This window comes from Ovis canadensis, chromosome 1 (assembly GCF_042477335.2).
Source record: "Ovis canadensis isolate MfBH-ARS-UI-01 breed Bighorn chromosome 1, ARS-UI_OviCan_v2, whole genome shotgun sequence".
NCBI classification, from domain to species: Eukaryota; Metazoa; Chordata; class Mammalia; order Artiodactyla; family Bovidae; genus Ovis; species Ovis canadensis.
The window spans coordinates 25750823-25766298 of NC_091245.1; the positions used below are offsets into that span (position 1 = coordinate 25750823).

At 35.8% G+C, this 15476-nt stretch overlaps 1 protein-coding gene across 2 annotated transcripts in view; it reads right to left on the reverse strand.

Moving 5' to 3' along the window:
- FAF1 (Fas associated factor 1) overlaps window positions 1–15476 on the reverse strand; it is a 487841-nt gene that overhangs the window by 119936 nt on the left and 352429 nt on the right. For both annotated transcript variants that reach the window (XM_069590953.1, XM_069590963.1), the window contains one exon: window positions 442–578. In XM_069590953.1, coding sequence (XP_069447054.1) covers window positions 442–578 — 137 coding nt within the window. The remainder of the gene's footprint in view (window positions 1–441; window positions 579–15476) is intronic.

The following is a 15476-nucleotide window of genomic DNA, read 5'->3' on the forward strand; positions in this document are numbered from 1 at the left end:
TATTCAATTCACAATACACAGTCACAAGTTTTTCCAGATAACTAACCATAAGGATTTCCTTCAACCAATCAAAATTACAGCAAGAAATATACATACGTATACACAGACACACACACACACATATGACATCATCTTTGATGACTGATTATGACTTAATTTCTATTTTAGAAAACTTAGCAATTTTGAATAGTTAACATGATTAACCTATATCCCAAGGGCTGTGCAGTTTTATTAAGGTGTTTCTATTGGATTTTCATGTAGCATATTTCATATTTCATAGCACCTATACTTTTTAAAGATATTCTTCTTTAGGATGTTCTATATTTCAAAATGCAAAGATATTCACCAATACAGAGAATAACTTTCAGCTATGATGGTAAATATTATAAGGTTATCACATAAATAAGGAGACACTCTATTCCTCTTGTGAATGTACTTTACCTTGTATCACATTTAACACTTCATTAGATGATCGCTTTCCCATAATAATCAGAAAAAGTGGAAATTGATCTGTTTTTTGAGTCCGAATGGTTTGGGCAACAACACTGCCAAAGTGTCTATTGCACATTGTCAGAAATCTAAAATGAAACAAAATCCAAAGTTAGCTTCATTTCAGAATTTAAGAAATTTACTACTACCCAAAGAAAAAATTCAGTCTTATTATAATTATAATATTATAACTGAAAAAATTCAGTTATATTAAATTAGACAGTCTGCTTGATATCAATACATAAAATCTTACTATATTAAGTTTTCAACTACATCATAAATGGAATAGAAATGATTATCAGACATCAATATCAGAAATGATTATCAGAAGACAGAAAATCAGGCAGTACATGCTAAGTGCTGAGTAGGACTGACAGCATAGGATTCTTAGTTTTAAACATTACAAGCTGTATTACCCTAAACTATCAGAAAAAACAAACAAAAAGAATTTTATGAGGAAAGAATTTCTTCAAGAGGACAAATACTAGGTGGTAAAAGTTAAATTGACCAGCTGTATCCTAGTCTAAACAGGATTCAGCAACATTTTTGAGGGTTCTTAGAATAAAGAATTGTACTTTAGAATTGTGTTTTCTCCAGTAGTAGCAGGTCTTCTAGTTTCATACTTAGTATGGGATAAAAATAATAATTCTATGCTTTTGACCAAAAAAAAGCTCAGAGATATTAGCATACAGAAGTCTAGCATTAGTATTCTTAACACGATCTTGAATAAATGAAAAAACTGATAAAGCTTTTCTCTTCTATTAGAGGACTGTTTGAAATTAGCATTTCTTTCAAGAGAAAAGGGTAGCTTATGATATGTTTTCAGATCTGATGGTAAAAAGTAAATGTCATAATAATAATGAATTATGAAAGACCAAATGCAAATATAGAATGCTTTAATAAGATCCAATTTAATAAAGTCTGTAAAAATAATGGACTTTTAATAACACAGGTCACAAAAGGCAAAACAGTGGAAATTCTGGGGACTAGCCACTGGTACTGGCTTATTAATTCTTAATTATGTTCATGAAAGGCAACTTAAATCATGTGTTTTCTCATGCCTTATGATAATATTTTAGGTAACAACTCCTCTGAAATGTATGTTCTAGCTGATGAGCAAAGTCCTGTCGTCACATGCATTAGAAAGTAAATCTATTTGAAAAGACAAACGGCATTAAAATGTCATGTGCTCAGATTCATTTGATATCCAAATTCAAAACAGAATCAAACCACTTAATTTTTAAAGCCAATATATTTCTTGTGTATAGAAATTTATCCCAGAAATTTAGGCTGAATCCTCCACAAAAACCTATGCTATGACTACACACAGGGCCACGAGAACTGTTGGCAAGACTGTCAAAACAAGTTAGCACCACTGCAGTAAGTTCACTGGGAGTTAGGTTCATACACAGGTTTAGAGCAGCAATAACCAATCTGAAATGACAAGGCCTTAAAAAACCCATTGTTGACCATGAAATATCAGTGCCCCCATGAAAATTCAGATCTTCACATTCCGCAACTATTATGAGATAAAAGGTGTTGATGCAGCCTAAGTCTCTATACCAAAATTCACACCCATACATCTTTAATTCATCAGTGAAGATGTGTAGATCAGGAGACTAGAAAGTTAGATCTCATTTTCCTTTCTGCTTACTACTAAAATATTTCAAAGTCAATCCTGACCCTCATCTGATCATTGACAACCTCTGAAATTAAAGATGTCAAAAAACAGTTGGAATGCTGTTTCCTACAAAAGGGAGAGAATAAGTCCTTGTTGCTTTCACAGCAATGGATTAAGTGGATATCACATAGTAGATGCCCAACACAGCATTAGCCTCATGAGTGATATTAAATACTAGCTAAAGAGGAGACCTGCAAAAAGTGAAGGAAGGAAAGAAGCCAGGAAGGAAGGAAGAAAAGGGAAGCAGGCAGGCAGGTTGGCTTAGTAGTTTTAGGAATTCGATTTCAAGACAATTTTGCCTGGAAATTGTGTACGTCCCAAATCCTCTTTTTGTGAAAATGAGCTAGATGGGAAAATAACTATGAAAATACAGGTATTTAATTGGGTTTAAATTTACAACATAAATTTCAAAACTATATAAAACATTCAAGGGAGGTACAGACTTCAAGGTCACATTAACCACTAAGCCATTCAATTGCTACGAAAAAACAAGGTGATCAGTTTTCTACCAGGTATTAGCAAATCCTTCCAATCATTTCTCAGCAGGTGAGAAATATGAAGGGATCACACAGCCAGTTGATGCTTTCCAGTGGCCTTAACTAACAATTTGTTGTAATCAGAGAAACTTTGTTAAAACTTTAATTAACCTGCTTAATCTTCCTAAGATCTGAATTAAGCAGATCTTAATTAAGAATTCAGATCTTAGCTCCTAAGATCTTCCTAAGATTTGAAATTTTCAAATTGCAATCATCAAGAGCCCATAGCGCCAATGGACAGCCCCCAATTAAAAAATTCCTACTTGCCAGTTCTTTCCTTTACAATTTACAAGAACTTCACAATGCAAATATCAAATCTTTCTCATGGGTGGGAGGCCCTGCTTCTTCTCAAGATCACTCACAACACAAAGTTACCATTCACATCACACTACTGGCAGCAGAAATCTAGTTCAAAACCTTACAGCGAAATCAGACATGGGAAAAACAAGTGGTTTTAAGAGAATAAATGCAGTTCTCTCATAATTGTGGTATTTTCTTCCTTTGAAAACACAAAAGTGTGCCAGTGCATCTAGAGGCAGCAGCAAACTTGTCTAACTACCAATGGTGCTCATCAGAGTCAGGTGCCAAGAAGAGATAAATGCAATTGAATTGCTGCAATCTCAAACACCAAAGAGGGAAGCAATGGTAACCATTCTGTGGCAAGAAGAAATGACTTTGTTTTTTGACTGTAAAATATTTTAATAAATCAAACAACCTATGCATCATAGACTGACTTGAAGAATGGGAATAACAAACTGCAAAATCAACCCCCCAAAGCCAAAGGCTAAAGTAACAAATTTGAAAAGACAAAGAATGTTCTTATTAAGGGGGTAAAATGAGGGAAAGAAGGAAAGAAGAAGGACAGGTTGAGAAAATGAATGAAGTAAAATGGTTAATAACAAGTCAGAATTAATAATGCAACTCACTGTTCCCTGGGGCATGGGTAGGTAGGTAGTGGTGGAGGTGGTGGGGATAGGGAGTGGGAAGCCTCAAACTCTGGCCTTGGTAAAGAAAAATGAAAGTGTTAGTTGCTTAGCTGTGTCAGACTCTTTGTGACCCCACAGACTCTAGCCCACCAGGCTCCTCTGTCCAGGCAAGAATACTGGAGTGGGTTGCCATTTCCTTCTCCAGGGGATCTTCCCCACCTGGGGATTGAACCCAGGTCTCCTGAATTGCAGGCAGATTCTTTACCATCTGAGCCACTGGGAAGGCCCAAGAAAATATAATTAGAAGCTATATTCACCAATTCTTGCTATTAGAAGTCTAAAATTGGAAAGATAAGAGGAAGTGGTTTTAATCTAAAGTTTGAGGAGAAAAATAAACAGAACATCTGATGGCTAGCATATATTAATCACTAGTAAAATTTTCAGCTTCTGAAGTAGAGATCTTTTCTATCCTGTTAATGGAAACCAGGATTACTAATAAATCAGATATGAGAAAAAGTAATCTCATTTTAATTCAAAACATGATATAGTTTAGTTTCTTTCAATCAAACCCATAATTACATAAGTCATCAACTTTAAATTTCAACAAAAGCTATACACTAAATGAAACAGCAATTTAGGGAGAGGGTGATGAAATTGTACATCTACTGTCTACCTACTGTATCTCAGGTAATATAAAGAGGAACATGTGCTAAAAAAAAAACAAAAACAAACAACTCCAAACTGTTAAATACTCAGTGTGAGGCTTCCTGATTATTACATTTCAATGTGACATCCGTAAGTTTAAAGAAGCCTTGTATATAAAGTGGAAATAACACAACTTTAAAACACTTAACATTCTTGTAAGATACAGAAAGCACTCACAACTGTGCTTAGAACATGGTAGACAGTTAAAATTGGTAGCTATTTGATCACTATTAAATGCACAATTATATTTAAATTTTTTATCATTTTTTCCACAATCAAAATGATAACTTATAACTATGGGCCAACACTAAAAGATTTTTTTGTGTATTAAGACACAGCATCAAAAAATTGTTGATGAAACAAATACAATCACTGGTATTACTCTCATTCAGAGCATGAAAGGGCAGGTATTGATATTTGGGAAATAAGGAAGTACAATCATAAATGCTGCAGTTGTGTAGTACTATAAAACTTCACACACTTAAAAGGGAATATGTAATTAAATAATCTGGAGAGAAATGGCAACCCGCTCCAGCTGCCTGGAAAATTTTATGCATAGAGGAGGCTGGCAGGCTATAGTCCATGGAGTCGCAGAGTCACACTTGACTGACAGTGTTCATGCATGCCTGTGTGCATGTGCCTGTGCATGCACATGCGCGTGCACGCGCACACACACACACACACACACACATACACAATGTTAACTAATTTGAAACCAAGAATCAGCATCACAATTTCTAGCTGCTTACCCTTGAACTATTAAACACATTAAATGTCTTTCTGATAATGTGTGAATCATTTTTCCAAAATGAAAGGTTATCGAGTAGAAGAAATTCATATTCAAAAGTAATATAGGACTTTTCCAGTATGGGCTGCTGAGTGGGTTTTTTTTGGTTTGTTTGTTTTTTTATATTACATCTTTTGAAATCACTTTGATTTAAGGAGGCTCTTGTTTTTAAAGCAAGCCAAACTAGGTTTTTGCTATAGTAGTAAGCCTCATTAGTTATACATATTCATTCATGCATTCAGGGTTTGTTAAAAAACATGTATACAGCTCAGTAGAAAAACCAGAACACAAAATACATAGAAAGGACCTTAGAGATCACCTACTGTCTAGCCAACAGAATTCTCCCTTCTTCCTTTCTTGCACTTAATAGGGAGGTTAAAGCCAAGGGCCTATAACATGTAAAGTGAGACCTAACAATGTTGCTAGCATTGTCAAGTATACCAAAAACAGCCAAAGACTACTGTCTCCGACGACAAAATCATTTCTCCAAGCCTGCATGCCTATCCATTGTGCAGCTCATTTCTGGAGATGATCTTCAGCACCACTGGCATATGTGCCTTTGTCCTTTAAGGGTGGCTTTGAGGTTTTGAAAAAGTTCTAAGTCTTTGGATCAAAATAAGTTAGGTAAACAAGCTGGGAGACACTGACTATAAAGGCAGTGATTTTCAAGCTTTAAAAGCCTAGGAATCACCTATGAAGTTTACTCAAAAGGCAAATTCCTCAGTCCCATCGTTAGAGATTCTGATTTAATAGATCTGTGGTAAGGCCAGGAAAATGTCTTTTTAATAAGCTCCCAATTGTCTCCCTCCAAGGTGTTTCTGATTCAAGTGTTTGGTGGGACACACTTTGAAGAACATTGCTTTTACGTGGCAGGACTTCTTTCTCTGAAGGCAGCTCTTAAAGAAGTGTCCCCTAAATGTTTTGGGCAGTGGCATATTCACTGGACCTAGTGTCTAGTCTCCTGAGGTGATGACACTGAAGATAATTCCCACTTCCTTCATCTGTATAGGTGAGGTGTAATATGATGTGAGACAAAACTAAAGTCTGTGAGCTCCAGGTGATGGAGGAAAAACAAGGCAGAGAAGAGGTGCTGCAATATTACATAGAGAAGTTAACTTAAAAGTTGATACTTGATCAAAGATTCAAAAGAGGTAAAGGATGAAGTGGAACACATATCTCTGGGAAGAGAATTCCAGGCAGAGAGAATAGCAAACACAAAGACCTTAAAGCTGGAAAGTATCTAGCATATTTGAAAGGTGAGTATAGCTGAAGCAGAGTGAAGCATAAAAGAGAAAACTGATAATTTTGAGTTTTCACGTGGTTGGAAGAAAACCATAGCTGGGCCAAAAAATAAATTATGAACTGGAAAAAAATTCTGAATTTGAAACCACAGAAAAAGGGCTAACTTCCCTAATGTATAAAGAACCCTTAATAACTGGGAAAAGATCAACAAAGAATATCTGTCTGCTTCCATAAACATAAACAGTAATGGCTCATAAACATGTGAAAAGATACTAAAAATAATTCCTAATGATTTCAGTTCAGTGCAGTCACTCAGTTGTGTCCAAATCTTTGTGACCCCATGAACTGCAGCATGCCAGGCCTCCCTGTCCATCACCAACTCCTACAGTCCACCCAAACTCATGTCCATTAAGTCAGTGATGCCATCTAACCATCTCATCCTCTGTCGTCCCCTTCTCCTCCTGCCTTCAATCTTTCCCGACATCAGGGTCTTTTCAAATGAGTCAGCTCTTCTCATCAGGTGGCCAAAATATTGGGAGTTTCAGTTTCAATATCAGTCCCTCCAATGAACACCCAGGACTGATCTCCTTCAGGATGGACTAGCTGGAACTCCTTGCAGTCCAAAGGACTCTCAAGAGTCTTCTCCATCACCACAGTTCAAAAGCATCAATTGTTTGGTGCTCAGCTTTCTTTATAGTCCAACTTTCACATCCATACATTACTACTGGAAAAACCATAGCCTTGACTAGACGGACCTCTGTTGACAAAGTAATGTCTCTGCTTTTTAATATGCTCATAACTTTCCTTGCAAGAAGTAAGTGTCTTAATTTCACGGCTGCAATCACCATCTGCAGTGATTTTGGAGCCCCCCAAAATAAAGTCAGCCATTATTTCCCCATCTATTTGCCATGAAGTGATGGGACTGGATACCATGATGAGTTAGCTCCTAATTAAAACTGTACTAAAACCATTTTTTTATCTGTCAGATTAGTAAAGACAAAATAAAATTTGGTAATACCTTGCACTGGCCAGATTATAGGGAAACAGGCACTACTGCTTGCTGTTAGTAGGAGTGAAATTGGTACCCACTCTCTTGTGGGAAATTTGTCAGTGTCTATTAAAATTAAATATACTAACTCTTAACCCAGTACTCCTAAAATTGGGAATTTATTCTATAGATATATTTTCCAGATGGAAATATATGTGCATAGTTATTTACTGTAAGCTTGTAGTAGAAAAATATTGGACATGACCCAAATGACAACCAATAGGATCTGGTTAAATAAATTACAGTATATTATGGAATTCAAAGGAATACTATGTAGCCATAAAATAGAAAGGATTGTTTATGAACTGATATGCAGTATCTTTTAAGATATGATGTTAGTGGGAAAAAGAAGGTGTTAAATATTGTTTATCATTTGTGTAAAATGGGAAAATGATGATATATTAGCTTATTTATGTATAAAATAATCTCTGGATGGATAAATAAGAAACTTAAGACATTACTCCTGGAAAAGGTAACTTAGAAACAAGGATAAGGAGGAGACTTTTCATTATGTACCCTTCTAAGACTTTGAGTTTTGATTAATATGAAGGTATTACCCAGTCAATAAGGAATCTGAACCTAAGACAGTAACTCTCTCATAAAAACAAAGAAAAATTGCACACAATCCCCAAATTTACCACAATGTTAATTACATTTGTCTAGTTCTTATCAGTCTTTTGCACAAGTACATCTTTTTCTTTTTGTGGTAATCAGTGTTTAGTTGGATACAGTCCTTTTGCCACCTATACAAAAGTAATGAACCAGCAAGGTAGATGGCTGAATAACATTCCATTGAGTAGACGTAACAGCCATATTCATAACTATTCACCTACAGCTAGATTTTTCTTTTTAGTTTTTTTTATCAGTATAAATAATACTGGAGAAATTCTTAAAGTATTTTTAAGGGAAAAGTCTGTGAAGTGGAATTACAGAGTAAAAAAGTATAGAATCATTTAATGACTGGTGATAAATACTGTCAAATTGTTTGCTAAAAGAATAGTATAATGTCTCTCTGTACAAATGCAAATACTGAATGCGTGCATGTTAAAGAATACAGCCAAACTAAAAGGTGAATTTAAGAAACCACAGGATGAAACTTTGTGAAAATTTAATCTGAAAAGCATCTTTCACTTGTTTTTGGTTCAAGACTAACCAGTAATAGTAAACTGCTAAATCATCTCAATAGATTAGTAGTCAGAGTTAAAAAAAAAAACACAAGTATCTCCTTGCTGTCATCCATAAATTATTCAAGTGGAAATGCTTTGAAACACTGACAGTTTAATGACAGGGCTGTAACTAATATACAGGGACCAATTTATACTAATTTTTTGGAAGGACAATAATCAGATAACTGGCTATCTTCTCACCATGAGTAAGAATATAAACATTTATTACTCAAAAACATTTAAGTACCCCATTTTAAGTTGGGTGAGGGAATAGAGAATATTTAACCCAATCGCTTATCAAACACAGACATTTCTTCTCTAGCAATGTAAAGAGAAGATTCATTTTCCAGGGGCTATACAAGAGAGCAAATTTATGTTAAATGGCAGATAATATTTTTTCTGTGTTCTGCCTTTTACCAACTGATCAGTATTTATTAGGGTCTACTAAATATGCAAGATAAGACATGGTCTGTGTCCTTAAGATAATAAGAATATTTCAGGTTTGATAAATCCATACTGCCAAATAGGAAACATAATCTGATATAAAACTGGGGGCTAGATAGAGTGGTTCAGATTAAGGGCTGGAAAAAAATCAAAGAAAGGAATGGGAGCTTAGACATCATGGAGAACTTTCTGTTCCAAGACAGTGCTCCTGGACAGCTAGTAGGAGAATCATCTTTTAATCACATCTGTATTCCTAGCACCTACTGCCAAACAGTATATATTAGTATTTGTTACAAGAATGGGCTAGTTCATGCTTCAATAACTTTTATCTCCACTGTAACACTGATGATCATACAATCTTCCTTTCTCTCTTCCAACTACTTTAGTTGAAATCAGTTTATTTTTATTTATTTATTTGGCTGTGCCAGGTCTTAGTTGCAGCATGTGGGATCTAGCTCCTTGACCAGGGATCAAACTTGGGCTCCCTGGCAGATTCCTAGTCACTGGACTACCAGGGAAGTCCCCTGAAATCAGTTTAATTAAGACAGTTGATAGAATTGCCATCGTCTCCAAGACCTCTTTCAGTATGTTTCTACCTTGATAGATCATTTGATCCCTCAAAATAGCAGGTATTCACCCACAAGTTCATGACTCTAACCTTCCCACCTGATTTTTAGAATACTATAGTTTTTACATCATTTCATCCTGTCACCATCTACTAATTGAAAATGTTACTTGGAAGAGGTATAAAGTATCCAAATTTTAACATATTAGAGAAAGTATTAATAGGAATTATTGTAATCCACATAATATTGTGAGACAAAGACTTTGGAGTAAAATAAACCTGATTTTGTTGCTTACTAATTGTTTCTTTGGATATCTTAATTTTTCTGAGTAAGTGAGTGAAAGCCACTCAGTTGTGTCTGACTCTTTGCTACCCCAGGGACTATACAGTCCATGGAATTCTCTAGGCCAGAATACTGGAGTGGTTGTAGCCTTTCCCTTCTCCAGGGGATCTTCCCAACCCAGGGATGGAACCAGGGTCTGCTGCACTGCAGGCAGATTCTTTACCAACTGAGCTATCAGGGAAGCCCTTATCTCTCTGAGCCTTTGTTTTCTTATATATAAAGTGAAGGCAATAATATCTACTCTGAGAGTTGGTCTGTGGATTAATCAATATTACCTCTTTTTCCTCCCTATTATATGCTTTAGAGTCAAAATGGGGTTTTCCTTTCTCATCCCTTCCCCCAAAATTAAGGATATGGCAAAATGGTTCCTAAAGTAAGTTATAACAGCAAATCTTAGACTCATATCACTTAAATAAGAAGTCATCCATATAATACAATGCCAAGCACTGTATTAAAAGTTACAGTGCTCTGTCACTTCTATGGAATCATCATAAAGTAAGATTATGCCCTACTCTAAGGTGGAAAACAAAGATATACATATTTTTTTCCATGTTATAGTCTATGTTTTTGTTTTCCCTGCAAAATTTGGAGACTTTGTGATTTTATTATTATGTAAGATTCACTCAGCATTATTATATAAAAATTTTTCAGAGTTGGTTGGCTTCTATTGAGACCTTAATATTTATATACAATTTCCTTATGTATTTGAAAAGAACTATTATTCTAAAGGATTAAAAAAAATGTAGGAGGGCATCAGGAGAAGTCTTATGCACAGGAAAAAAGTTTTTAAAAGATAAATGACCAACAGCACAGAGTATTAGCACTTCGTCACTCATCAAAGCTTTCAAGCAAGAACTGATTACAATGCAGCACTCGACAAAGGCTCATTTGAGACAGCTGATGTTTGACAGAAAGTTGAATGGCCAGGTTTACTACAAGGCTTTTTCTAAGCTCTATGCCTGTTATGAGTTAGATCAAGAAAAGGAGTATTTCAGGGCCGTATTCACCTAAAGAATTACCATGTCTGAAAAAAGATTTAATACAAAGCCCTCTGTTTTCACAGGGGATTGATATAAGAAACATCTATTTAAAGTGAGTCATCTTTCTACAATAGTAGAAAATAATTGTTCATTATATTTTATTATTATATTTCCTAATGTTTCTCAAATTGAAAATCACGCAACAAAATTCTTCTTTGAATTCAGTGCCAGGAAATTTGGACACAAACGATTAGGCTACCTTTTATCAGACAATGAAAAATTTAAATGGTAAATCATAAACTCTAAGGCATAGTACCTGGCACATAAAATAAATATACATTGGATGGATAGATGAAAGAGTGAGGATATGCCTATCACATTTCCTTTCTCCTTTAGCTGCCAGAACTGAATTCAATGCTTATGTACAAAACCTTGCTTGTGCTTATTTTTTAAAAAATCAGTGTGATTGTCTCCAGCAGTGTTCAACTGCAAGGCATGGGCATAGAGAAGGTGAATAGTTTGGGTCAACAAATTGAGTGCAATGGAGGAAGACAGAGATGAAAGAGTTTCAAGTATTACAAAGAAGTGATAATGATGAACCTTGAAATTTAAATAGGACAAGGAAGGAAATGAAGACTGGACACAGGAAAGGGTGGATGAGGTCAGGTGGTGGGGGTCAACAGATTGAAGGGCATGATGAGATAAAAACAAAACAAAACAAATTTAGCACTGGTGACACTTGAGGAGGTAAGTGAAATAGGACGTGTTCGTCAGAACCAGATGTTTGAAATAAAAATATATAAGGTGATACAGTTTCTACTGATGACCAGATCTAAGTATGGTAAACAAAGAGAAGAAAAAAATTTTTCTCTAGTTGGACAAGTCTGGGAACTGAGAGAATTATCAAGAATGATAACAGGAATAGAGACAATAAGAAGTTCAAGTATTGTTTACGAGTGACAAAATTTGGGACAGTTAATAGAACACAAGCTTCAAAAGATCTTGCCAATCAACTGCATTAGTAGAGAATGGTAGAAATCTGGTTTAATATCAGTAACAACTCAGACCCAGTCCATTCTGGACCACCCCATACTGAAAAACTGCTAAGGGATTTTAGTTGACTTCCTCAGTTCAATAAAAGCCAATAATAAAGTTATAGTCTACAACTGAGCACAGCATCAGACAAATTTCCACTGAAGTATTATGCTCGATTCTGGGTCCCTTTAGAATGGGCTAGGTCTAGATACCCTATCATATGAGGAACAATGGAAGGAATCAATATACTTGGTTGGAAAGGCAAGAAAATTAAGGTAAACAAGACAGTTAGGGTTAAACAAAAGACTACAATGCAGAAAACAAGCTAGTCTTTTTTTTTAATTGCCACTGTTTTTTGTTTTTGTTTTTTTAAATATAAATTTATTTATTTTAATTGTAGGTTAATTACTTTACAATATTGTATTGGTTTTGCAATACATCAACATGAATCTGCCACAGGTATACACGTGTTCCCCATCCTGAACCCCCCTCCCTCTTCCCTTCCTGTACCATCCCTCTGAAGCGTCTTATTTCAGGTAATTCCAAGGCCAAAACTAGAACCCAAAAGGAGGAAGTTGCAGAAGTTCTCTATGGGAAGAAGTACTATTGCAAAAACTTCTGCCACTCAAAATCTTTTGAAGCTTTCATCTCTCTGTCCCTAGCAGGATTCATGTAGCAAAGTGAAAGTGAAAATGTTAGTAACTCAGTCATGTCTGATTCTTTGCAAACTTATTTGGGGCCCACTAGGCTCCTTTGTCCATGGAATTCTCCAGGCAAGAATACTGGAGAAGGTTGCCATTTCCTCCGCCAGGGAATCTTCCCAAGCCAGGAATCAAACCCGGGTCTCCCAAATTGCAGGCAGATTCTTTATGTAGAGACTGTAGTAGTATCAGTTAGACATAACATAGAGGAAAATGCCTGCACAGCTGCAAACTGGATGTTAACTAAGAATGTTTCTAACCCCCAACTCTTTAAGATTTGGTGAATTTGGTGTTTATTTGTTCCCGAACCAAAAGATCCCTGTCTTATACTTCTCTTATACCTCCCACAAGTCTATGCACAGTTTTTCTACAGTTTGGTGGTAATAATACAGCCTGACAAGGTCAAGGGACAAGAAGTATGTAGTAGAAAAGTGCAGGTAGATCTAGGATTTATATCTGGTACAACCATTTACGTGACCTTGAGTAAGCTGACTCAGAATCTGAGTCAAAATAGCTTCCTAACGTGTGAAACTGGACTTTACCATTGACCTTACAGAATTATGGTTAAGTGGGGTAATGTATATATAGAGTGAGGATTAAATGGGCTTATATATAGTGGTGTTAGAGAAGACTCTTGAGAGTCCCTTGGACTGCAAAGAGATCAAACCAGTCAATCCTAAAGAAAATCAATCTTAAATATTCATTGGAAGGACTGATGCTGAAGCTGAAGCACCAATCCTTTGGCCACCTGATGTGAAGAGCTGACTCATTAGAAAAGACCCTGATGGTGGGAAAGATTGAAGGCAGGAGGAGAAGGGGACAATACAGGATGAGATGGTTGGATGGCCTCACCAACTCGATGGACATGAATTTGAGCAAGCTTCAGGAGATGGTCCATGGGGTTGCAAACAGTCAGACATGACCAGAGCAACTGAACAACACATACAACATCTGACACACAGTTGAGGCTTAATTACTGACTGCAATTGCTGTGTGTGTGTGTGTGTGTGTGTGTATGTGTTTTAAAGCAGTATTGATAATCTTGATCTTAGCTACTGACTCTCTGTCAGTATTTGAATGACAGTTCTAAGAATAAGGAAGATGCCTTTATTGGTAAAAGAGGTGGAAAATGGCTGTGGTTTCCTTAGCTGCTGCTGCTGCTGCTGCTAAGTTGCATCAGTCATGTCCAACTCTGTGCAATCTCACAGACGGCAGCCCAACAGGCTCCTCTGTCTCTGGAATTCTCCAGGCAAGAATACTGGAGTGGGTTGCCATTTCCTTCTCCAATCCATGAAGTGAACAGTGAAAGTGAAGTTGCTCACTCATTTCTGACTCTTAGCGACTCCATGGACCGCAGCCTACCAGGCTCCTCCGTCCACAGGATTCTCCAGGCAAGAATACTGGAGTGGGTTGCCATTGCCTTCTCCGGCTAGACCCCACTAAGGTCACTCTGATTGGATCACAAGCTGGTAAGGGCAGTATGCTACAATCTACTTACAAACTTTATTAACATTCATTTTTAAAATGAAATCTTGCTTACCTCTCATTTTTCTATTGAAAACTGTGTGTTCACATCATCAGAAGGTCATAGAATTTTAGAGGTAAAAAGTTCAAATAGGGTCAGGTCCCCCACATTTTCACAGAAGAAAAAAAAAGCTACAAATATCATACCACCTGCCTAATAACCCCTTATTCTTCATAATCCCAGACTAACTGAGTCGTATTCTTAATTTACCTACATTTTATGATTTATGTATGACTGTCTGCATAAACAGTGAGGAAACAGTTGTATTGAAAATCAGTCTTTTAAGAATAACAGCTAACATATTTAAATGTGAATAGGTTTTGCTTTAAGAACTAATAAATAAGAGTTACATAGCTTTCATAACATCCAAATAATAAATTTTTGTTGCTGTGGTTGTTAATCAAGTAACTTATCTGAGAGCAGTTCAGAACCTTCAATACCTTATTTGATACTGGGACTGGGAAACATAATTTCTCAGATTGAGACATCAAAGTCATAGTCTCTTTACTGTTCATATAAACTTGCCTCATTCTTTCCTTAGTTGAGATCTGTCGAGAAGTATGTTAAAGAGGACTTTCTTGGTGCTGATCACATACTGAGGAAAGGAAAGATACATGAAAGGTGACAACTTATTAGGAGGATTTTAAAAATTGTTGTGGCTACAGGCTGAATCAGTCAACAACAGATAAATTAACAGATGGCTGTTTAAAAACCCCTATAGTTAACTCTTTATTTGTAAATATATAAAATTGATACTTTTCTCTATTATGATAATGCACCAACCAAGTACAAAGATACAAACATATGCTGAACTACCTAAACATCTACGAAATAGGAGTTCACCTGATCCCTCAACTCCAGACAAATAGTTATTTCCTCTTTCAATTTTTGGTGGTATGTTTGGCAGATTCAATTACTAAGATTATTGGGCACTAAAACCTCTTTTGAGCATCTATGTAGACTGAAAGGCAAATACTGGAAAAGTATCAAAGGAATCAGTTTCCATAGGTGGTTTTACATGACTGACCTAATATGTTTCTTTTATAGTTTCTCTCAGCATTTTACTATCAGCATTTATGAAAGAGAGAAATATGCTACCAATTTAAATGGCATAGATGACATGATTAGTAAAAATTCTTCAGAAACAACCACAAATATAGAAATTATCAATACTTACAAAGCAATTAAGAAAAATTTCTTGAGATCTTATCAATTTCAGGAAATAAGAAAAGTAAACGATATGAGGGGGTATACTACTTTAAAAAATATTTTATTTGGGGAATGTCATCGTTTTTTAATTTGT